This window comes from Candoia aspera, chromosome 1 (assembly GCF_035149785.1).
Source record: "Candoia aspera isolate rCanAsp1 chromosome 1, rCanAsp1.hap2, whole genome shotgun sequence".
Taxonomy (NCBI): Eukaryota; Metazoa; Chordata; class Lepidosauria; order Squamata; family Boidae; genus Candoia; species Candoia aspera.
The window spans coordinates 240,315,379-240,339,678 of NC_086153.1; the positions used below are offsets into that span (position 1 = coordinate 240,315,379).

At 39.2% G+C, this 24,300-nt stretch overlaps 1 protein-coding gene across 1 annotated transcript in view; it reads left to right on the forward strand.

Moving 5' to 3' along the window:
- Window positions 1–24,300, forward strand: part of LOC134507293 (mucin-5AC-like) — a 75,251-nt gene that overhangs the window by 6,987 nt on the left and 43,964 nt on the right. Inside the window, exons 6-24 of the mRNA XM_063317825.1 lie at window positions 1,993–2,083; window positions 4,384–4,493; window positions 4,735–4,951; window positions 5,609–5,734; window positions 7,333–7,450; window positions 9,366–9,504; window positions 10,225–10,335; window positions 11,496–11,565; window positions 12,462–12,599; window positions 12,692–12,856; window positions 14,231–14,325; window positions 15,432–15,558; window positions 19,276–19,528; window positions 20,463–20,515; window positions 21,154–21,254; window positions 21,939–22,090; window positions 22,193–22,331; window positions 22,425–22,538; window positions 23,170–23,352. Coding sequence (XP_063173895.1) covers window positions 1,993–2,083; window positions 4,384–4,493; window positions 4,735–4,951; window positions 5,609–5,734; window positions 7,333–7,450; window positions 9,366–9,504; window positions 10,225–10,335; window positions 11,496–11,565; window positions 12,462–12,599; window positions 12,692–12,856; window positions 14,231–14,325; window positions 15,432–15,558; window positions 19,276–19,528; window positions 20,463–20,515; window positions 21,154–21,254; window positions 21,939–22,090; window positions 22,193–22,331; window positions 22,425–22,538; window positions 23,170–23,352 — 2,502 coding nt within the window. The remainder of the gene's footprint in view (window positions 1–1,992; window positions 2,084–4,383; window positions 4,494–4,734; window positions 4,952–5,608; window positions 5,735–7,332; window positions 7,451–9,365; window positions 9,505–10,224; window positions 10,336–11,495; window positions 11,566–12,461; window positions 12,600–12,691; window positions 12,857–14,230; window positions 14,326–15,431; window positions 15,559–19,275; window positions 19,529–20,462; window positions 20,516–21,153; window positions 21,255–21,938; window positions 22,091–22,192; window positions 22,332–22,424; window positions 22,539–23,169; window positions 23,353–24,300) is intronic.

Sequence of the window (24,300 nt, forward strand, 5' to 3'; positions counted from 1 at the left end):
CTTTGATACTCTTTGATTTGAGTGAATCTAGATTTAGCCCAATGTAAGTGATCTATAAATATGGATGGCTTCCTCATTTAATCTGTATTCTTAACTGTGTGTCCTTGGAAATATCATTGCTTGCACAATTAGAAAATGGAAGTACAACAGCTATGCAAGGACTATCAGATCCAAGTTGCAAAAATCTGGATGATCACTAGATGGAAGCAAAGACTTAAGAGTTTTCCACATCTCACTGCTGTCATCTAGTGATCAGTCAGATTTTGCATCCCAGAAGTAGTAGCCTTAATTATGCAGCATTTAAATTAAAGCTGTCTTTTAATATGAAGTGCAAGGAGAATACCAATTATTATGGCAGTGTTGCATATACTCTTTGTTCTGAGAGTCCTCACTTTTTATTTCTTTCAGAATTAAAGCATAATCCCATTAATTTAGGGGACTGTAACCAATTTATTGGTTTTGCTGTCACCGCCAAATTTTTCCTAATTTGGAAATTATACTGTTTTTCTTCTCTATCTTTTTTTTAATGTGTGCATGTGCACTGAGGTAATATGACTAAAATGGAATCTGGAGAAGATATAGAAGAACTCAGTAACTTCAATAATGTTTAAACAATGAATCAAATTAACTTTTATTCCATATCTTAAAGTGGACTGTAAATATTGAAGGTTGAAGCATTCTGTGTGTGCATCATGCAAGTGTTCCCAACAGCAGGGAATCTAACCTGAACAAGGACTAGCAAAGCAAGTTTTATAACAGAAAGGAGGGTTAAAAATATGTATTGGGAAGAGTCAAAGCTATAGCCTACCAAGAGGAGAGTTCAAGAACACATGTCCCAGGCATGTGTGCCCAGGAAGAAAGGCAGAAGGAAGTGACCTAGCAATCTCCTGGATAAAGATGAGAAAGAGTGATCCACAAGAGGAGTCAGAGAATAAATACCTAACTCTCCATCTACACCTACTCCCCCTTGTGGTCAGTAGGTCAAGGGGAACTGAAGAGTTAATGCCATCAGATTTGTATGCCAACAGTAAATAAGTTCCCTTAATAGAAGAATGTATCTATAGGCTGTCACTCATTGCCTTCCACGGCACTATATGGCCATTATATACTTATCAATCTGTCACTCTGACAGCTGAAGGTTTTTCTAGGGCTGAGGACTCTAAGCATTCCCCAGGCCTGTCCTTCAATTCATACCTTCCAGATCCCTCTCTCTGTAGTTTCTTCCTCCCTCTAGGATATAAACTGGGAGGAGGTGTCCCATGTTACCATGCTTTGACTGACAATCCTAGTCCCCAGTCATCACGAACATTCTGTTTTTAGTCTCATTTCATTTATGTCTTATCTCTTTTCTTATTGGAACTTTGGTACTTGTCTCAATTAGTTTGGTATCTGACAATATTCAGACACTATGCTAAACCTTAGTTTATACCCCAAAGAATGAGTTACAGCAAAATTGGGGGTTGTCATTTTTTTTCTATTCTGGGTTGACTGCAAGGAAGAGTTTGGAAAGCTTCATTTGTACTTTAAATTGAAGAAGCTTAATGTTAACCAGAGTGATAATGGCTTATGAGTAGGCTTGCTAAAGTAAATCATAGTTAATATTAGCTACTGCTTACTGCTCAAATACCATGATAATCTGTGATTAAGGGACATCAGAAACAAAAGCTTACTATGTTCAGTTTTGATTGCACCATAGGAAAAAGGGAGGAATGGTCTGTTTAGATTGTGCTACACTAAGATTTAACATGACAGCCAAAGACTGGATTTGGATTTAATGAGAATTTAATGAGATTTAATTGGATTTAATGAGAATTCAAAAATAAGAAAGGCACCAAAATTCTACTATCAGACCTTAAAGATTAATCCAACTGAACTTGTTTGTAAATATTGGTTCATCTCTACACCTGTTATACATAACCTGATGTCAACTCTTAAGTTTCATTCTTAAAACTCTAGATCTTTCCTACAGTTACATTTCTTGTCTTGTTTTAGCTGGAACTAAATGAAAAATATACTAATCAAACTTGCGGTCTTTGTGGGGATTTCAATAAAATCGCAATCTACAATGAATTCATTTCCAACAGTAAGTGGCAAAAATGACAGACTTCTGTTTTTATTGCTTTGGGGTATGAGTCACTCACCAGCTCCTTTGTAGAACAGGATTTATTTTGGCAAATGCTGCTGAAAGATAGTTGATTCAACAGCCTTAAAGTCCTGTAACTGTATAATGTTTTACAAGGATCAAGATTGTTTCTTGGAATAACCACTTCCAAATATGAAAGGATCATAGGTTTGTTTTGTTATTATTTCTTTTTCATAACTTGTTAGAAAGTCCCTGCATCTCTAAAACCTTGTTTTCTGTTTTTTATTTGTAGCCTGGAAAGATGGCTGCCAAGTTTAATAGGGACTGGAGATGTGCCAGGAATGGAGAATAGTGGCTGTCTCTTGCAAGGAGCTACAGCTCAGATTAAGCTAGAACCTGTTCTCTACCTCCTCCCCCCCCACACACACACAAAATCTGGCTCATAGTTTGAGACACAGGTAGAGTGGGCCTATATAAGGGTGTCTGTAGTATACCCAGTCCATAGAAGTTTCAAGGATGGCAGGCCTGACGCTCTAATTTTGATATATTCCTGCCTTTCTCTCCTACCTGTCCCATCCATCAGGGAATCATTACGGATCTCAGTGGTTTAATAACTGATGGGACCCAGAAGGCTTTTTTGCTAAGCTGAGTAATTTAGTCACTTTCGTACCTGAGCAATCAGCTAATATGGAGCTGGCTGTTTTTCTCTTGCTCACAGATCAGTAGTGCCTCTTGAAGTTTGCTACTGAGCAAAGTCCAAGACACCACAACCAGAAAGGCCAACCAAGTTTAGCACCACATTGAATTAGGTGCTATCTGCCCCTACTCCTGTGTTTGCCGTCTCTTCCCCTCTCCTGCCTTCACCCTTCCTTTCCTCTTGGGAAAGGTGGGAATTGGTGGGAATATTCAAAGACTAAATAAAACATGTACTTGTGTCAATCCCCCAAGTCAACAACCTTCTAACCTTGATACTCAGTCTAGTAGATTTCCTAGGGTTATTTTAAGAGGTAGCAGATTTTCCAAAATTAACAGGGATCCTATTTGGGATGGCAGTTTTGAGAACATGCTTTAGGTGTTCTCATGAAATGTTTTGCTGAGGGGGAAGGGCTAGCTATTTATAAAATGGCTGCCAGAAAGGCCTTAACCATTTACAAAGCCATGCCTTAGCAGAATGCTGCATCCATACCCTCCAGTTCCTACCTTGCAGGAAGCTATCTATTTAGAGCTACCAGATCTGGGCTTAAGACAACCATGAGATGGCAGCAACAAGATACAGAAAACACTAACTTATTGCTGCCTACTAGTGATTGTCTGGGATTTGTAGCCCAGACCTATTCCATACCACCGGGTTATCTTTGGCCTTTTTAAGGGCAGATAGGCACATCCTGAAATAAAGCAGTAGGCTTTATTATATTCAGTACAGGACTCCTAATTAAGTCAATAATATCCTTAAAAATTAAGAAGACGATGGAGGCTACTGCTTTGTTTTTCAGGATGCCAGCTTCTATTTTAAATAAAGTCATTTGGGGCAGGAAATATAAAAGGCATCAAGGAAAGTTTCCACAGGCACATTGGAACTCCAAGTGCCACAGTGGTGACATAAAAATTATACGGTTGCTCTGGCCCTTATATTACAGATAGTCCTTGTTTAGCGACTGCCTCATTTTGTGACCATTCGCAGTTAAGACAGTGATGAAAAAGTAACTTTGCTTTGGTCCTTGCATTTATGACTTGCACAGGTCTGTCAAGCAAAGGAAAGCTGAAGCAAGATCGTAACCACAGTTGTGGTCCCAATTGTGAGTTGCTAAACGAGGACTACCTGTAATGATAACTTGGAAGACAATTAATGCATAGGCACGAGATGAAGATTGAAGCTTCATAGAAATAAATTCAAGAGGCCTCGTTGGTAGGGGTATCTAGGAGGGGCTTGTGAAAAAAAGTTAAGATGGCATTCAAAAGGGTAGGGCTTTGAACTTGCGGTTACTGCTACCATCTTGGCTTTTAGTCCCCTGAAACACCCCTGCTCAGTGGCACATGACATCTGAAACTAAGGAGAGGACTTTACCTCTTCATGATAGGGAAGGCAAGATTGGCATAATTAACCTCACCATCTTGCCAGGTATCAGTTTGGTTTCATCTCATGAAGATTCATGTTCTTTCTTGGCCCTCTTTTCCAGATTTATTTCACGTAAAGGGAATATAATAAAGTTGCAGCCTATGTCCAGACAGGTCTTTCCCATCTTCTAATCCTACTTTGTGAGTAACTCTAGAATGGCTTTTTGAAACTTTGCGTATTGCAGATGTCAAGCTGACTCCTCTTCAGTTTGGAAACATGCAGAAGATGGACGGACCCACAGAACAATGCCAAGACTCTATCCCTTTACCCGGAGGCCAATGCAGCCAAGAGCTTGTAAGGATTTTTCTTTCACTTCATCCTTTTTTAGGGAATTCTGCTGCTTTTTTCCTCTCCTTTTTCCTTCCGTCTTTCTCAAGGGTACATAGAAGACAATTAAAACAGTAAAATCTTGAAAATAAATATGAGCTTGCAAATATTAGCAATGCAAATCAATAGTGTTATAGTAGGTTACTGTGTTTATACACTTCATGGTGTTAAGTTCATTGTCTTAGCAGCATTAATTTCTTCTTTCTAGACTACTGTGTGCCAAAGTATACTGACTGGTAAAGCATTTGCAGCTTGCAATGCATTAGTTGAAGTGCAGGATTACATTAATGCTTGCATACAAGACTTATGCAACTGTGATAAGTCTGTGACTGAAGTCTGCACCTGTAACACCTTTGCTGAGTACTCCAAGCAATGTGCGCATGCTGGTGGACAGCCACTTGAATGGCGAACACAAGATTTGTGCCGTAAGTATTACTTCCAAAAGAAAATTGCATTTCTCTGGAGAACTCCTTGGAATCAGTGTATAGGATCCTAAATAAAACAGAGAGGGCATGATAGGCCATCAAGATCAATTATCTGCCCACGGAGGGAAATCCAGATCCAAACTAAAGGGAGGCACCCTACAAAATTCAAATATTGCTGAAGCAACTTCAGCCAATTAGGCTAATGGATGTGATGCTGGGAGTTTAGTTCAGCAACATGTGAAGGCCACAGGTATCAAGCTTGTCAAGAACTCTGCATACCCCTATCCAGCATTTAGCTTAGTTTTGAACTGTTCTTACCATTAAGAAGCTGGCACTAATGTTTGCCTGAAATTTACCTCTTCTTATAACCCATTAGATTTAGTTCAGCCCTCAAGGTTTGTAAAAAAAAAAAAAGTCTGCCCAGTTTTATGCATCTGAAAAGTGGTGTCATGTGTTTCCCCTTGTCTGTCTTCACATGGTGGCTTCTTTTTTCCAGGCTGATTATAAACTCAGCTTCTTAATAATTGCCTCCCAGAAGCTGTTTCTCACTGAGGACTAAAATGTATTGCCTTCATTCTGTTTAAGACATTTTCACCTCCAGAGGAAAAAAAGTACATATGAAGTTTCTAATGTCTCATTGTTCATTTCCACTTTCAGCCAAGTCGTGTCCTTTCAACATGCAGCACCAAGAATGCGGATCCCCCTGTTTTGACACTTGTACCAATTCTGAACGTTCCCAGCTGTGCGATGATCATTGCATAGATGGCTGTTTCTGTCCCCCCGGTAAGTCCGTATCCGTGCTCGCTTGTTTATACACTTGCAGTTGTCTGGCCGAAGTGTCTTTGGGTATTAAGAAAAACAAGTATCTTCCTTGTTATAGAAGTGGCTGCGTGGAATTTCATAACAGGGAGCATGGAAAGGAAAACAGGGTCACAGTAGGGCCTTTGCTCTTCTGTGACATGTGAAAGAAAAATTACACTTTAGTACTCTTGCAGAAAAGACCATATAAAGGATAAAAATAAGCACATATTTTGTCTTTCCTGGGAATAGTTGATATTAATTTGATTGGATTTGTTTAAACATTCTGTTGAGGCATTATAAAGATGATGTACAGAAAAGACATTATTTGCGGGAAGGAAAGGAAGGACTTTAAATTGTTTGAATTTTAAACAGTTATTGATTTATTTATATATCTGAAGAGAAAACAAACTTTTATGCTGGATGTTTTGTATTTTAAGTCTGTTTCTTGGTCTAGAATTGTACTGAGATTTACAAATAAAAATAAAATAGATTTATTTGATTTAAAAAATCAAGAAGATGGGTTGAGTGCTGGAATGGTATTATATTTGCTTGGGAAGGTTGTTTTTTTTTTAAAATGGGAGAAATTGTAAGAACAGTTACACCCCAATTTTGTTGACATCATTCAAAATGTCTCTTCTTCCTGATACTGGGTTCATGAACATGGTGGAGAGGTCTTTCTTTAACAGGGCTTTTTATTTATTTATTTATTTATTTATTTTGGCTCGCTTTTCCATGAAACCACATTCACAGCAGTTATGGGCAAAATTCCATGTCGTACTGTTAGTAGGTAGGTAGGTAGGGGGTATTTTCACCAGAACTATAACATCTGTAAATCTGACTGTTTAATATTGCTTTATAGGAAGGGGTCCAATTGAAAGTTTTATAAAGAATGAATTTTTTTTTGTGATCATGGCTTCCTTTTCCACACACCATGGCTCACAAGGAAAATTGGTGGGTTCGTGGATGCAGTAATGTTAAAACAAATTTATTTATTTATTAAATTTATATGGCTGCCCAACTCACATACAGTGACTCTGGGCAGCTTACAAAATTAAAATCCACAACATATATATATATATAAAAAACATCGACCCCACCCCCTGTGACAGCTACAAACACAATCAGATCAGCCACTTGATCAGCTCTGTCTCAACTGGGGGTCCCCAGGCCCACTGACAGAAAGTATCAAGGTGGAAAAATATCAAGATGGGGGCCAATCTAATCTCTGGGGGAATGATGTTCCACAGGGAGGGAGCCACCACAGAGAAGACCCTTTTTCATGGTCCCAGTAGATGAACTTCCTTCATAGAAGGGATCTGTAAAGCAACCTGTCTTCCCGCTTTGGTGGGCCAGGTAGATGTAACTGGGGAAATCACAACATGCTTCAGAGGGATCTGGAGCCCTGCTCCAGATGTTGAAATAGTACATGTGCTTTCCTGCATTTGAGGAAAATGTAACACAGTATATTGCTGACAAGTGTCACTGAGACTTTATCACTGGGAATGATATCAAGTACACCACACTTCTTAAAAACAGTGAGATGGGCATGAATAACATATATTGGCAATTTCTTGTTTTAGGCACTGTGTATGATGACATTAACAATTCTGGCTGCATCCCCATGAAGGATTGTTACTGTACTTACAATGGGAATTCTTACGCTCCTGATACTTCTTTTTTCTCCCAGTGCATTTCATGGTGAGAAGCCCACCTGTGATTTAATGTTTTATTAGTGATGGAGGGGGGGAATAAGTGAACAGATATGTTATTTGGGAGGCTGACTTGTTAAGAATATACTGGGCATATTTAGTCATACTAAGAATGTCATTGTCAAAATAAAATAAGACTGTGCAATAATGTTTAACTACACACATAATGGGAATTCTTTTCTGAGCATGAATTCCTTGCTGCTTTTGCATGCTGCTGCTGCTTCTGAACCCTCCTACAAATTCTTGCCATGCGGACACACACACACACACACACACACAAAGCTCTTATTTACAAAAGAACACAGAGTTGAAAGAAAGATATACAAATATTTAAAAACACAACGTGATTCGTTTTTCTTCCAAAATTAAAAGCTTTAGAAATTATTGGTATTGCTTAACATTTTTGACTGTGAGATGGGTCATTATGAAATGTACTTATTTAATTAATTTAGGCACCACCTGACTCCAACTGGCTCTGGTTGTCTCACAATATATTACCATACCAATCTAATACGTACCAAAACAAGATGGGATCTGGTCACTATATACAGCCAGAAACACAATTAATAAGAACACACCCAACAAGGGACCCCCTCCATCTTAACCAAAAGCCTGGGAGAACAACCAGATATGTTGTTAGAAATGTTATAATTCTAATTGACTTGCATGTCAGCAAGCAAATACCACTGAATATGATAGACTACTGGACCCTGAATTCCTTAAGAAGCTCTTCATATATTGTGTAAGTAGGCAAATAGCTGAAAATCAACTGTGCTGATCTCTTTGGCTGCTGCTCATCTGGTATGCACATCACTGATTCCATTAACAGTTAGTGACAATAAGGCCTAGCATTACTTTATATGACCTGAGGACCATTTCTGAAGAAGTTCATCTGCTGAAAGAACAGCATATCGCAGTTGAATGGATTTTTCATTTCTCTTCCATTCCTGCGCCAGTTTTCCCCAAATCTGCTTTGCCAAATTGGAGGTCCTCCAAAGATGCTTTGAAGAGGAGAACCAAGAGGAGGAAGAGCAGGAGGGGAAATCCAATTGCATTAAATTCTGATTATATGACATTGGCTATAGTTCTGAGTGTTTCACCTAGAATGTAGCCTTCAACGCTCTGCAAAATGCTGTCACACTATGGCAGAGGTACAAAATGTGTGGGTGTAGTCTTCTCTGAAAACAGAAAGTTTAAAAATCACTGTGATCTACCATTGCAATTCAACGATCTTGCTTTCAGATGCTAAATGCCACTGTGTGCCATTTATCACATACTGGAAGACTATTATTATCAGCTGTCAAAAATTGATAATCAGCTTATATAAAATATAGCAAGCATCCAGAGAATGTTCTAGAATTTAGAACTGGAGCATATTTGCCATCCAAATCCATGATGTAGAATTTGGATAAAGATTGGGGAAAACAGATGTGTTCTAAGAACACAAGCATAACTTGCATGACTCATATGCTTCTGTAAAGGAGCTTTAATCAAAATCCCCAAATAAATTCATTTCTTTACCAAATAAAACAGGATTTTTAAAGTAGCCTATTTTGAGTACAAATACTTCCTTCAGGATTATAGGGATTAGGCTGTGATGTCCAATTAATACTGTATGTCATTTAAAACATTAAATAGCATGGCAATAAAATCCTTAATTAACATTCCAATACTTTGGAATGTTTTTTACACCAGTAAAAAATTATTCTTCAACAAAGGTCATAGGCTACTGCTTCACTGAAAATGTGAGAATAAGGATAATACAACAGCCTATTTTATTTTATTTTTATTATTATTCAAATTTAATTACCACCCATCTCCCCCCAAAATAAATAAATCCTTATTTATTATGCTACTTTTATTAATTTGTGGGTAATTACTTTCTCTTCTCCTTTTTACTTCAGTACATGCACTGGAGGACAGTGGACTTGCATCAGCCTTTCATGCCCTGGAGTATGTTCTATTGAAGGTGGCTCCCACATCTCCACTTTTGATGAGAAACGCTATTCTGTCTTTGGGGACTGTAGCTATATCTTAACTAAGGTAATCAGCATGGAGTAATCCACCCAAGTAATCCACCCCTGACTAGATGGGTGGGCCTCGACTTCCTATTCTTCAACATCAGCACTGTGGTTTAAAGTTCCTGTTAAAGGAATGTACCAATTCTATAGAAGAGACCTGTGCCACAGGCCCTGCCCACGTGATTGAGCTGTGACAACACAGCCTCCAACTGCAGTAGGTGGGACTGTCACACCGAAAACAAGGTCCCATGCATTGCTGTAGCTGGGAGTGGTGCATCCTTTCTACCAATCTGTAAATTATCATCATGTCTTATATTTTTATTCATACCCATTGAAATAAGACTCCCTCCTTCTTGATTACACTTGAAATCTGTGCTCAGGATAATTGAACCCTTTCCCCATCAAACGTTTACAAAAAGGATGATTATTTTTCCAATGTTAGGGTTAGACATTATGAAATCATCAACTACAGATCTGTTTTCTGGGATTTGGGGGACGCAAGGATACGTATCTGAGGGCTGCACTCTGGTTTTTTGTTTGTTAAATTGGATTGTTTTGTTCAAATAAGAGGAAAAGCATAAATTGCAACTTTTTAAGTGCTTTGTGTTCTTTTAATTGGGGGTAGGAAACCCTGACCCACAAAAAAGAGTCAGGTATTCTTATTCTTTAAAAAGTCTCATTAGTTTAGAAGGGATGCTCTAGGTTCAAGCAATGCAAGCTACTAGTGCTCTTTTTTTTCCAGCTCTGTGACAGCAATGTCTTCACTGTTCTGGGAGAAATTCGAAAGTGTGGCCTGACAGATTCTGAGACATGCCTGAAAGGATTAGCTATAAGCATTGATGGAGGACAGACAGTAAGTATGAGAAACAAGAGTGAGAAGCTTGCTCACTCAGTAATTTTAGGAGTACTTTTTTCACCACAGGGTGAAGCGTGTTCAGTGGCATGCAAAAATTAGTTCTCAGTTGAGCTCCTGATGCTAACATTATACCAGAAATTTGCAACAAAAGTCTTGACTACCCAGTTACAAACAGCATGTGAAGTTCATTCTTTGCCCAATGTTCTGTGGTTTTCATGACTTCCGTCCATTGTTTCTTTGTGAAAGGATCCAGCTTCTGGAATATTTCTTTTTTTCTGTCAGTATTTCAGTATCAGTTTTCTCTATCTGTCCTGGCTCCATAGTTTTATTTCCTTCAAATTTCTTGCCTTGTATATTATCCCCTCCTTTCCTCACTTTCCTTTTCCTCTTTTCCTTTCTTCTACTCTCCTCTCCTGTGATAGTTCCCTTCCTCACATCTTAGTTCTTACTCTCTATTTTGAGCTACCTCCTGGGGCCTGGCTCCTGGCCCTTACTTTCTTTATCTCCTTTTCTATCTGTCTTCAAATCTGCCTCACAAAATTCAGAAAATTCCCCCATGGTACAGGACTCCTCTGGACCTGAGTCTGAAAAATCCCAGGAAAAAAAGTTGCCCTGTCCCACTTAAAACCAGTTCCAAATATTTCATCGGCTTTATTTTCATACACAAACCTAATTCAACCAGTTACTGCCAGAAACTTCATTCCAACAAATGGAATGCAGTATAGATTCTACGTACAGGGTTTCTTTTTCTTTTTATCCATTCAGTTGTGTCCGATTCTTGGAGACTGCCTGGACTAGTCCCTGCAGTTTTCTTGGCAAGGTTTTTTGGAAGTGACTTGCCCTTGCCTGCTTCCTAGGGCTGAGAGGGAGTGACTGGCCCAAGGTCACCCAGCTGGCTTCATGCCTAAGGTGGTACTAGAACTCACAGTCTCCTGGTTTCTAGCCCGGTGCCTTAACTGCTACACCAAAGTGGCCCTCATGTGCAAGTATCTTGTGTTAAAAAAAAAAAGCAGTTAGGCAAAAGAACAACAAGAAGAAGAAGTGTATATTTCCTAGAAGAAATAATGAAAATTGGTGTGATTGAAGGAAATACTACAGTAAAGACATTCTTTATAACTGTGCATGCCATATCTAACCTTGCATTTCCTACTTCCCAGATGATTCTCGTCAAGTCTTCTGGGGCTGTGTATGTGAATATGATTCTCACTCAACTGCCTATCTCAGCAGGTAAGTTCTTTCAAGTCTTCACTATTTGTATTCTACTATTTTACCCAATGTAAGAATTGACTTTTTGTTCCAGGAATTTATTTGAAATTCTGTACAGTGTCTAGCTGTATGAGTAAAATAATACCTCATCACTCAACAGTGATGGAATAAAGAACTGAATATTGTTGCAAGTCCATTATAGCACAGGAATCACACTATCATTAAAAAGAGCCACAAAAATCAATTCAGCTTTTTCTTTGTTAATGAAGATGGGGCTCCAGTGAGTTGCCCTACATATTATTTAATTGTGAAGCATATTCCTAATACCTAGCACCAATAACACTGTGTTTACACAGACAATAGAGTCACCTACCCTTACTGTTCTTTTTGTAATGGAATCAGATTTCAGGGGTAAGGGTGCCAGCTTTCCATAATTGGGCTTTAAAATACTGTTCATAGAACAAGTATAGAATATTGGGAAACAGCAGAAAGAGAGGTGATTGCCTTCATGTTTGCTTCTGGGCTGCCTAGAAGTACTGGGTTGGCTGCTAAGGGAACAAGAAACTGGAAAAGATGGCTATCTAGTATATTACCAACAAAGACTTTTCTTGGGATTTTAAATGTAAGCTTAGAGCTTTCCTTTGAAGTAGGTGTTAATTTATTGACCACAAGTAATTGTTAATGCATGTTAATAAGAAGTGTTAATCCTGAGAGTTATTAGTTAATATTAGTATCAGTTATTGATTGAGATGCAAAGTCTAAGCATGTATCAGTATCACTTACTGAGATGCAAAGTCCAAGCGTGTATCTGCATGCCCTGCAGCAACAACCACAGCCATAAGACTCACCCCTTGGTGGCAAATAAAATATTTGCTTGCATCTGAAAACTGCCTTGTTATATGGTCTTGTTTTTACAGCCAATGTCACCATCCTCAACCCTTCCTCATTCTTCACTGTTGTACACACAAAATTTGGCATCCAACTGATGATACAGTTTATCCCTATCATGCAGCTGTTTGTGTACATGGACCCAAGCCACAAAGGGCAAACATGTGGTAAGCAAATCAATGAGTCATTCTCACTACACAGAAGGGGGATGTTATGATGATAATGTACAAAGGATTAATATCTTTCACTTTTGTTTCAGGTCTCTGTGGAAATTTCAACGGTGTCCAAACAGATGACTTTAAAGCTATCAGTGGGGTGATAGAAGGAACCTCTGCTGCCTTTGCTAATACCTGGAAAACACAGGCAGATTGCCCCAATATCAAAAACATATTTGAGAACCCCTGCACTCTCAGCATAGAAAATGGTATGCACATTTGTTTGCTGCTCTTCTCCTAGGCACTCTGCCCTGACCTATTTCTCTCTGTCCTGTTGACACTGTGCTTTCCAGAATTCACAGCAAGCATGGCTGTTCTAGAAACATCTTTAAAAAGAGACCCTTTAAAGAAAAAACATATAGAAACACCTCTAGCATTGGGTTAAAAAAATAGATACCCAGAAGAACTCTGAAATATTCAACTTTTGTATGGTTGAAGTTGCTTGAGTCTGGAGTTATCAGGACATACAGTTCATCTTAACAGTGGACGATGATAATGATGATGATCATCATTATTATTCCACATTTATATCGTGCCTTTCCTCCAAGAAGATTAGGACGACATTCATGGTTATTTCCCCTCATTTTGTTCACCAAATAGTCATGTAAGGCAGATTAGGCTGAAAGTCTGTGACTTACTCAAGCAGGGGTTTCTGCAGCAAGATCAGCGATGACAAAATGGCAGGTGTGGCCAGGCAATCAAAGCCCCACCCCTATTAATGTGCATACAGAGGGTGAGAGACTTGTTAAAAAGGGATGGGGCTTTGATTGCCATTTTGATGTGGCTGATCATCGTTGCAGTTGCCTGTGAGCTCAAGATCAGATTAGGTTGAAGCCAATAGTGGAAGTTCTAGGACACTGTACTGAATGTGGCTTCTAGTGAGCTTCACTGCTAAGAGACGATCTGAGTTTGACTTTTCTCTATCCTGGTCCAATATTCCAGTTCTAATCCAAACATACCAACTCCCAACTAGAGGTGAGACCTTATATAAATACATCAATCCTTACAGATTGCACCATGTCATGAGGCGCATCCATGGAAGGGGTGTGGAGAATTTAAAAAGTTGAGACAGCAGCTATAACTACAGTATGCAATCAAAGACCTGCTTCCTTTTATATGTGCCACCCATATGATGCACATGAAAAGGGATGGGACTTCAGCACATGGTTATGGCTGCAATCTTGAATTTTGACTCCCCTGTGGATGCCCCTGCATGTCATCCAGTTCATCCTCATGAGTCACAAAGAAGAAAGTAATATATGTACATATGAATTCAAGTATCTGTACAAAGTATGAATATATATAACTAAAGGGGCTAGTTCTATAATTCCACTCTCTCACACACAGATAGGGAATACTTTTAAACTTATTCCTTGGAATTTGCATGTATGTTAAAGCATGTTTTGCCTTGTGTGAATGTTATGTTGAATGCTCCTCTTGCTTCTCTTCTGGCTTCTGTTGATTCTTGGGATTAACACAATGATTATGGTTTCTTGTAATCAAGGAATGACTGCAACATGTGCCTTAGAGGATCTATAGCCAAAAAAGGTTCTGAAATGACACCACATTTATCTGTTTCACAGAAAAATATGCTTCACACTGGTGCGGATTGCTGACCAACAGCAACGGGCCCTTTCAGAAGTGCCACTCGGTAGTAAACCCAGCTGTTTACCATACAGTGAGTAGTTACTTCTCTTCTACTGAAATGAACCTGAAGATAATTTATGGGGAAGAAATACTGTACAATGCCAAATTTAGAGAAGCCACTTAAGATTTTAATTGGCCTTCTGCTGAGCTTTCTATGTATTGTGTTTTTTTTTTCACTCCCTATATTTTGTAATCCAACCTATATATTTCTCACTCTCTACAAAAGCATTTCATTCTCTTACACACAGTGGACCCTGTAACTTGTCAATGGTTAAATTCAAATGTCAGTGTGAAATATGTTTAGCATTTCCATTCTGGTATGATGTGAGGTCTTAATTGGGGGTGTCAAATAATTTTTAGGCTGTTCTGAGTGTTTTGCATTTCCTGGACTACTCAGCGAATCAAAACTTTATTATCCTTCAGGCTATATACTTCAAATCTTGCAATATAATTTGTGGTTTAAATTTGCATAAGCACATGTAGAGATTGGGGAAAGTTGCATACAAGCTGTGTATGTTAGGAAAACTCCATTAAAAATGTATACATTAGGAAAATGCACGTGCTAGGTGAAGGTATACACAAAATGCATATGTTAAGGCAAGTTGTGTAAAACAATAAATGTAAGTTTTCTTGCAGTGTTTAAGAAAAAATGCAGAATAATGCAGAAGGAAGGAAACTCCAATGAGCTGGATTTAGATGGAGCTGTACATTTCCAGTGTAAACTCCAAGTTAACTTTACTGATTTATAGCACACGTAGGGTTTGTTTATTCACTCTTCAGGATGCCATAATTCATGGAAATATCTTGCTTCCTGAAAGCTAATAAGCTGTTCTATATTTGTACACTGAAAGAATCCAGCCAAGTAGAATATGACAGAAAATTTAGATCAAAGCAAAACAGTGCAATCTTTCCAAAGCTGCTCATGATTTTTGCAAGGCTAGGCTAAAGCAGAGCTACAGAAGTGGTGACTCTTCAGATATTGCTGACTACATCTTCCAGCAGTCCCACAGCAAGAGATGCTGGCTGATATCATTCAGCAAGATCTGAAGGACCCAAGGATTGCACCCTGTGTATAAAGGGAAATGTCTCTAAAGGAAGGTGAAGTTTGATTAATAAGAAGGCCCTCTGTTTTTCCAGAACTGCATGTTTGACACCTGTAACTGTGAAAAGAGTGAGGACTGCATGTGTGCTGCCCTCTCTTCCTATGTCAGAGCCTGCGCTGCTAAAGGCGTGTTGCTGAGCGGATGGAGGACAAGTGTCTGCAGTAAGTTTTAAAAGAACCTGAAGGATTTTGTGACCCAAAAACAATTGCTCAGAATGTTTCTGAGATTAGTTTCTAAGTTCTGGTGGACAAGATTTTGGGGGGAGGAATTTGAGGCGTTTCTGGAGGAGAGATGATCTCCCCTGTTTTTCTCAAAGTTTGACTACAGTGCCAACAATTTCTCTACAGACTCACTGGGTGAGGCATAGATCTCCACTACAAGCCATGAATAAGAGCTCGCAGTTGTCCTCGCTTAACAACAATTTGTTTAGTGACAGTTTGGACTTACGACAGTGCTAGAAAAACTGACTTGTGACCAGTCCTCACACTCATGATCGTTGCAGCAGCCCTGCGGTCATGTGATCACGATTTGTGCACTTGGCAACCCGTGGTCACATGATCGCCATTTTTTACCTTCCCGGACGGCTTCTGGCAAGCAAAATCAATAAGGAACCATGTGATTCGCTTAATTCATTTAAGGACCACATTGTTCACTTAACGCCTGTGGCAGTTTGCTTAACAACTGCTGCAAAAAAGGTCATATAATCAGGTCAGATTTGCTTAATGACCACTTTACTTAGCAACCAAAATTCTGGTCCCAATTGTGGTCGTTAAGCAAGGACTACCTGCATTTGACAATCTGCGAAGTGACATCCTGAGGTAAACCCTTCCTTTCATACTTGCATCCCAATATAGGATGCAAATATGTAAGTCCCAAGGTTTATCTCATGAAGTTGTGTGCATATTTCATCATTTACACATTCACCCCTTGGCCCCCTGTAGATGCCTATTAAATGAGGGGATGAATCTTTTCAGATGAGATGTGCAGGAACTCCAGAAAAGGCAGAAAAGTTTTATCCAGCCATTGGGCATAAAACTCCAACAAAATAATCACAGCACTTGTTGTTTATTCGTTTAGTCGCTTCCGACTCTTCGCGACTTCATGGACCAGCCCACGCCAGAGCTTTCTGTCGGTCGTCAACACCCCCAGCTCCCCCAGGGACAAGTCCGTCACCTCTAGAATATCATCCATCCACCTTGCCCTTGGTCGGCCCCTCTTCCTTTTGCCCTCCACTCTCCCTAGCATCAGCATCTTCTCCAGGGTGTCCTGTCTTCTCATTATGTGGCCAATGTATTTCAGTTTGGCCTTTAATATCATTCCCTCAAGTGAGCAGTCTGGCTTTATTTCCTGGAGGATGGACTGGTTTGATCTTCTGGCAGTCCAAGGCACTCTCAGAATTTTCCTCCAACACCACAGTTCCAAAGCATCGATCTTCCTTCGCTCAGCCTTCCTTATGGTCCAGCTCTCGCAGCCATATGTTACTACGGGGAACGCCATTGTTTTAACTATGTGGACCTTTGTTGTCAGTGTGATGTCTCTGCTCTTAACTATTTTATCGAGATTGGTCATTGCTCTTCTCCCAAGGATTAAGCGTCTTCTGATTTCCTGACTGCAGTCAGCATCTGCAGTAATCTTCGCACCTAGGAATACAAAGTCTTTCACTGCTTCTACATTTTCTCCCTCTATTTGCCAGTTATCAATCAAGCGGGTTGCCATAATCTTGGTTTTTTTGAGGTTTAGCTGCAAGCCAGCTTTTGCACTTTTGCACTATATATATAAAAATTCTCTTTCCTGCTACCCAAAGTGACCTTGACAGCATTATGTAAGGTTAGCATGCAAAAAGTGCCACCTAGGGTCATGTGATTCTTGGTTGGAGGTTAGGACATCCAGTAACATCTTCTCATCTCCTTACATTCCCCAGTCTTTTCTCCACCCTGTACTCACCCACCACTAATTTTCTCGCCTGCTCTCCAAAATGATTTTTGCCTCAAACATTATATTTGCCTTTGTCTTCCCTCTGCTTTCTTTTTCTATGCACTCGACACCTCCTATGCCTTCTTAGATCTTTCTCTCTCTCCATTTGGCAATTCTAGCTTTTGGCCACTGTAAATGTTGTCTTTCCGGGTTTTTTTTAATCCAATTGTGTTTGATTCTCAGAGACTGCCTGGACAAATCCCTGGCAAGGTTTTTTTGGCAAGGTTTTTCAGAAGTGGTTTGCTATTTCCTTCTTCCTAGGGCTGAGAGAAAGGGACTGGCCCAAGGTCACCCAGATCTCTCCGTGCCTAAGGCGGGACTAGAACTCACAGTCTCCTGGTTTCTAGCCCAGAGCCTTAACCACTGCACCAAACTGGCTCTCTGTCTTTCCATAATCCCCATCTAATTCTTCTCAACCTATTCATTCACCTCCAGCCTCCCCATCCTGCATTTACCTCCTCTGGGGCTATTGGATTTTGGCTGCAGAAATCTAGACAACCACTGGATAGCACCAGAGGAATGTTTTCTGGTAACCCTAACCTCTGTCCCAATCATCCCCCCAGCCTCTCTATGCTGCCTTCCCCATGCACAGTCACCTGCTCCACGGTTGCAGCTTCTCCATCTGTTAAAAAAGGAAAAAAACCCAGGAACAGCATTTTTTTCCCTTTAGGAACACTGTGATACTGATAGTGTTTCATAGCTTTCTTGTCTACTGTCATTGTCCTAACTACTAACCAAAACAACATAACAAAGGTATACAGAGCATGGCTCCTGGAATCCTTTCCCATTATTTAATAGCTCCAGTCTCTGTTGTGTGACTGTGAGGGAGGAAGGAGGGGACTTATAATGGAGGAGTCATGAACATTCTGAGCCACTCTTTCCCCAGAGTGACGCCCTTCCCCTCTTTCTGCAAGAAGCAAAAGTAGTGAATCATTTCTTCAACAGAAAATGCTTTCCAAGAGAGTTTCTGTGCCACGGTGCTTGATATTGCTCAGGGAAAAAGAATACCCATGCCTTCTTTGGTCTAATTTAATTTTGCTTGAAAAAAAAAATCACCCCCAAATAATATTTGTATGTAATAATATTTCATTATTACATAAAAGGCACGATTACAATTAAAATGATTAAATAAAAATAAATAAATATTCATAAAATAAGAAGTAGAAACAAACAAAAAACAAACAAAAAAACAAGAAAACCCCCCTGTTCCTATTTGGTCCAACTCTGGCTCTGGAAATGCTGTTCTAGGCTCCCAAACCATTGGAGGCTCTTATATTTTTCAGAGGAGAGGAAAAATACATATGCTAGAAAATTAGTAGCTTTAAAAAATCAAATCCAAAATTAGCCTGGAATTGCTTCAAAGGCCAATAAAACACTTTTATTCTATTTATTTTAAAATATTTATGTGCAGCCTCTCATGCCTCGTATCCTCAGGGGAGGGTTACTTTTATTTTAGCCACCTTTTATTCTGATTGTCCAACTTTTTCTGGACTCGCTGTTGCTTTCCAACAGCTGAAATTTTCTCTCCCCTTCCAAGGCATCTGGTGATTCACATGCCGTCAGGATCTTTAGCTCTTATAGGTTGATACCCAATATTTAAAGTGGGCCAGTGGCAAACAGAAGCCAGTGCAGTTCTTTCAACAATGGTATTACGTGGCAGTGGCTAACCACACAGGTCAGGGACTTCTCTTTTATGAACTATATTTTACTTGGGTTGCCACTGTTACAAAACAGAACATGTTTTAATGTGCATGCAGAGCTTTGGAGAGGGGTGTGTGTGTGTGTTTCTGTGTGTGTGTGAGAGTGACAGCCATTGCAACCTGCCATATCTAGTACTTTCTAGCCATAATCCCTACATGAATCCTGGCAATAAAGCAATTATTTTTCCTTTTCCTCTTCTCAAGCCAAATACCAAATTTGTCCTGAAACCTGGACTTATCGTTATAACATTGATACCTGTCAAGCCACCTGCCGAGCTCTAAGTGAGCCTGATGTCACCTGCAACATAAAGTTCTCTCCCATGGATGGATGCACCTGTAAAGAAGGGACATACCTGGATGACCATGGCAAATGTGTGCCTGCTGCTGATTGCTCCTGTTACCACAAAGGAACTGCTGTACCATCTGGAAACATGGTTCATGACAATGGCATCATATGGTGAGAGACTTGAAATAAGCATAGTGGTGGAATGAGAGAAATAACAGAAATATGTGAATCAAAATGAAACATAATCATAGGGAAAAACACGCTCATTCAGCCTTGCTTGTGAGCTGGCAGTTCAAGCCATATCTGCCTTCAGAAAGGCTCTTCAACAACTAGAGCAGATAAAGCTTCATACCTGGTATGGTGCTGCTATTTTCACTTCTTACACTGGGTGAATTTTAAAAAATGGAATGGAAGTACCTATTGACCAATTTTGTAGTATCTTGTAGTATTTCCATTTTGTCACATTTCCATCTGTAAATATTTTGGGCATCAAAAGATACTTCTAAATGACCAAATCTGTCTGATCTGAGAACTCAAGAGTTTTGGGAGACAGAAGAATGAAAATTTATTTGTTGTTATTTTTGAAAATTCAGGAAAACTGAAAAAGAACTGAATTAAATCAGATGGGGAATGAATTTGTTTGTTCATTAGTTTTACCTAGGTCAAAAAATAGAGTGCTAAAAGTTAGAACTTGGGCCACAGCTGAGGGAAAAGGAATAAAAGTCTTTGTACACAGCAGATTTTGAGGATTGTGTCTGGTTATGGTGGGGGAAGCTGGCAATCGCACAGTTGAACTGTGTGAGTTTATGGTCCACCCATTTCTGTTAAAAATGCTTCAAGAATCCATAGGAAAAGACCCTTAAATAAAATAATAGACCTCTAAAAGGTCTTCTAACTTCTAATGACTTGTCACCAAAACCAAATCCATTTCAGTATATTCCAAAAGGTTGTTGTTGTTATTTCCTCCTCCTCCCCCTCCTCTTCCTCCTCCTCCTCCTCCCTTTAATTAGGCAAAGAAGCTAGTCCTGGTTTAAAGTGTAATAAACCAGAACTGTAAGTTTATTACACTTATTACAATGTAATAAACTGTCTTATTCTCTTACAGTACCTGTGTACAAGGCAAGCTTCAGTGCATTGGGGAAGTTAAACCACAAACAGGTACAACCACTATTTTATTCCATCTTGTTATGATGGTTTTCAGCCTTGCTCAGACCCAACAAGGGAAATCTATGCCTAAAGCCAGCACAGTATTTTAGTGCAGTACTTTATGAACATGTTTGCTATTTAATTTGTCATGTAGCACTCATAATGGGCAATGAGCCCATTAAATGGCGGTATATGTAGAAACTGAACACCTGATTGGCTAATCTAGAAAGAAACAACATATCTCCCACAAGCAGGAGAATTCCTTGAGCAAAGTTGTTGGCTCAAGATATTCTGCCAGCCAAGAGATGTGCAACTGATTTTTGCTGGTTTCTATTTCCTCTGCAACATGCAGAATTCAGTTCTACAGTGTCCTCAACCCTCCAGAGAAGAATTTGGGGCACAAAGGAGATTGCAAGGGAAGGAGAGCATTCAGTGAAGCCCCACAATCCAAGCACTGTTTCTAAAACTGAAGCATGAATATTCATTTGGATTTAATTTGTGAAATCTGAACAAAACAAGATTGAAATTTTGTTAGAACAGAGAATGGGGTCCATGTTAGTTGTATCTGTAAAATCTAATATTTGGCATAATGTAAGTTGTGTAATTACTAAGATATGATCTCAGACTGAACTAGTTTTTCTTTCTACAAGATTGTGATGCTCCTATGATCTACTTTGATTGTGCCAATGCCACAGCTGACACCCATGGAACTGAGTGTCAGAAGAGCTGCCAGACACTTGACATGGGTTGTGTAAGTATGGCTAGTTATAAGTGGGTCTTACTTTAATAGCTTTTTCAGCTTACATGGGATTGTTTTCTTGGTGAAAATGCAGGACGGAAATTTAATAAATAAATTAACATTTAATGACTGCAATTATAATCTGTTGAGCTGAATGTATGAAGCTGCCAGCCAACAGGTAATTGACTATAATGAAAATTGTCTTTCTATCTCTGAAACTGCCAGCACAACTTGGCCCACTGTCTTCCTATCACTTTAGGGAGATATTGCCAAATAGAAACCAGTCTGATAGGTCAGAAGAGATGGTTAATGAAGTACCTAAAGAACTTCTCAGATCTTTTTGGGAGAGAGGACAAGAACAAACTGTTTTGATACAGTAAATCTGTTTAACAAGCGTGTCTTAGTCATGATTCTGCATACTTTTATATTTGAGTCTATTAAGGTTATCAAGATTATGGTGAGTCACTGTCCAGAGTTACATTGGCACATTCTCAGTAAAAATTCAGGGAGCCTTCTTCATATCAAAATTCGGGGGGGGGGGGGGGACCTTGAAACAACAGTGTACACATTAAAAATAGTAGGAGGAACTGATGCTAATTTGAAATCACCTTTCATTTGCACAATATCTTAGAAATGTTGCTTCTCATCCTATGATTTTGTCAGATAACACTTTCTGTTATTCCTCTACTATTGCAGTATAACACACAGTGTGTCTCTGGTTGTGTATGTCCTCATCAGCTAGTGTCTGATGGCACAGGCAAATGTATACCCGCTGAAGAATGCCCGTGCATTCACAATGAAGCCACATACAAACCAGGAGAAACTATCAAGGATAAATGTAATACTTGGTATGTATGAATTGATGCCTGATATAAAGTGGAAATAAAATATCCAACCTATATAGCATTCATGCACATCTATTAACTTCAAGTGTGTTTTTGGCTATGTAGTACATGCAAGAACCGAAAGTGGAAATGCTCTAATGAACCTTGTCTGGAAACTTGCTCAGTTTATGGAGATGGTCATTATATCACCTTTGACGGCAAACGATACACTTTCAATGGAGACTGTGAATACACGTTGGTCCAGGTATTAAACCTTTTTCCAAGTTCCTACCATCCTATAGCCTTGAGTCTTGATATTTGTGTTCATGAAAAATTAATGCCACATTCTTCTCTGCAGAATCACTGTGGTAAAAACAGTACAAATGTAGAAACTTTACGGGTGATCACAGAGAATATCCCCTGTGGTTCTACTGGGACTACCTGCTCAAAAGCTATTAAAGTGTTCTGTGGGGTAAGTAACTTAGTGGAAGGTACAAACACAATATGACTTGTGGACCTCAACAAAAACACGTACTATGAAATCTTTATACAGTAAGGGGAAATCTTGAAATAGTATATGGTAACCATATGGCATTATATTTTCAAAATCAACCATCCAGCCCAGAACTTATCGATAATGGAAATCTCCAGCTGAAGATACTATAAGTAATTGATAGTGTTTTTGTTTGTTTGTTTTGTGCCTTCAAGTCAGTGTTGACTTCTGGTGATTGCCTCGAAAAGTCTCTGCAGTTTTTCTGGCAAGATTTCAGAAGTGGTTTGCCATTGCCTCCTTCCTAGGGCTGAGAGAGAGACTGGCCCAAGTCACCCAGCTGGTTTTGTGCATAAGGCGAGACTAGAATTCACAGTCTTGTGGTTTCTAGCCTGGTGCCTTAACTACTAGACCAAACTGGCTCTCCATTGATAGATATGTGAAGTGAAAGGTCCCCTGTGCAAGCACCGAATCATGTCTGACCCTTTGGGGGACGCCGCTTTCATGATGTTTTCTTGGCAGACTATAGCGGGGTGGTTTGCCATTGCCTTCCCCAGTCATCACTGATAGATATAGGTACAAATATTTATGCTGGTTGTATTTTATCTTTTAGAACTATGAGTTACTACTTACAGATGGAAAATTTGAGGTGATACAGAGACTTCCTGGTGGAGGTAAAGTGCCATTCAAGATCCGATATATGGGCAACTACATGGTGATTGATACTGATGTAGGAGTGATCCTAATATGGGACAGGAAAACCAGTCTGTTCATCAAACTCAGAGCAGAACTTAAGGTGAGATGTGAATGCAAAGTAGAAACTAAACAGTTCTATTCATTTCTGAAGAATCACATCAAATTTTTTTGTTAGAGAATGAATGATACATTTATAATATTCTCCTACATTCACTGAAGAACAATGTTTAAGAGTTAAATGTGAATATTTACATATTTAGTTGGCTTATTAAGTGGATCCTATTACATTTCTACTTCAGTGTCAGTTTAGTGGGTTTTTTGTTGATAGAACCATTGATACCAATGAAAAATTGTCATGTAAAAAGCAAAGAGCAAGACAATGCTCTGACACTGTATTATGCAGAACAATAAACACAGTCATTATGAATGACAATTCTCTGTTGGCCTTGTTATAGCTAACATTACTATTAAATAACTAGTTTTCCTTTTAGCATTATAAGAGCACAGACAATTGGCTACAGTATAAATATTTGCTCTGCAAAAATATTGCAAATATTTTTATTCTAGTGGAACTACCACATTTAGTTGAACAATGGCATTTATATGAAAATCATTATCATTCCAGATGAATTTTGTGAATAACAGAAGAGGCATATACATATATGCATTTTTGCAATTTGTTGAAAAATCTAAGTCTATGATGACATGCCCCTTGAACTGATTGTCAACATACAGTAGAAGCAATATTTGGCTATCACACTGAACTATGGTTCCATGAAATATGAACAAGCTTAGACCTGTAAGCTCACATACTCCCTTCTTTAATTGTCTTGCCATTGTTTCCCAACCTTGGCAACTTCCAGGTGTGTGAACTTCAACTCCCAGAATTCTCATTCAGTGGCCATACTGGCTATGGAATTCTGGGATCTACACACCTGGAAATTGCCAAGGTTGGGAAACAGAGTTCCATATAGTTGAAAGGAGTGCAAAAGCTTTCATTTCTGTTTCCAGAAGATCAAGGGAGAAAACAGAGCACTCCCTCCTTGCT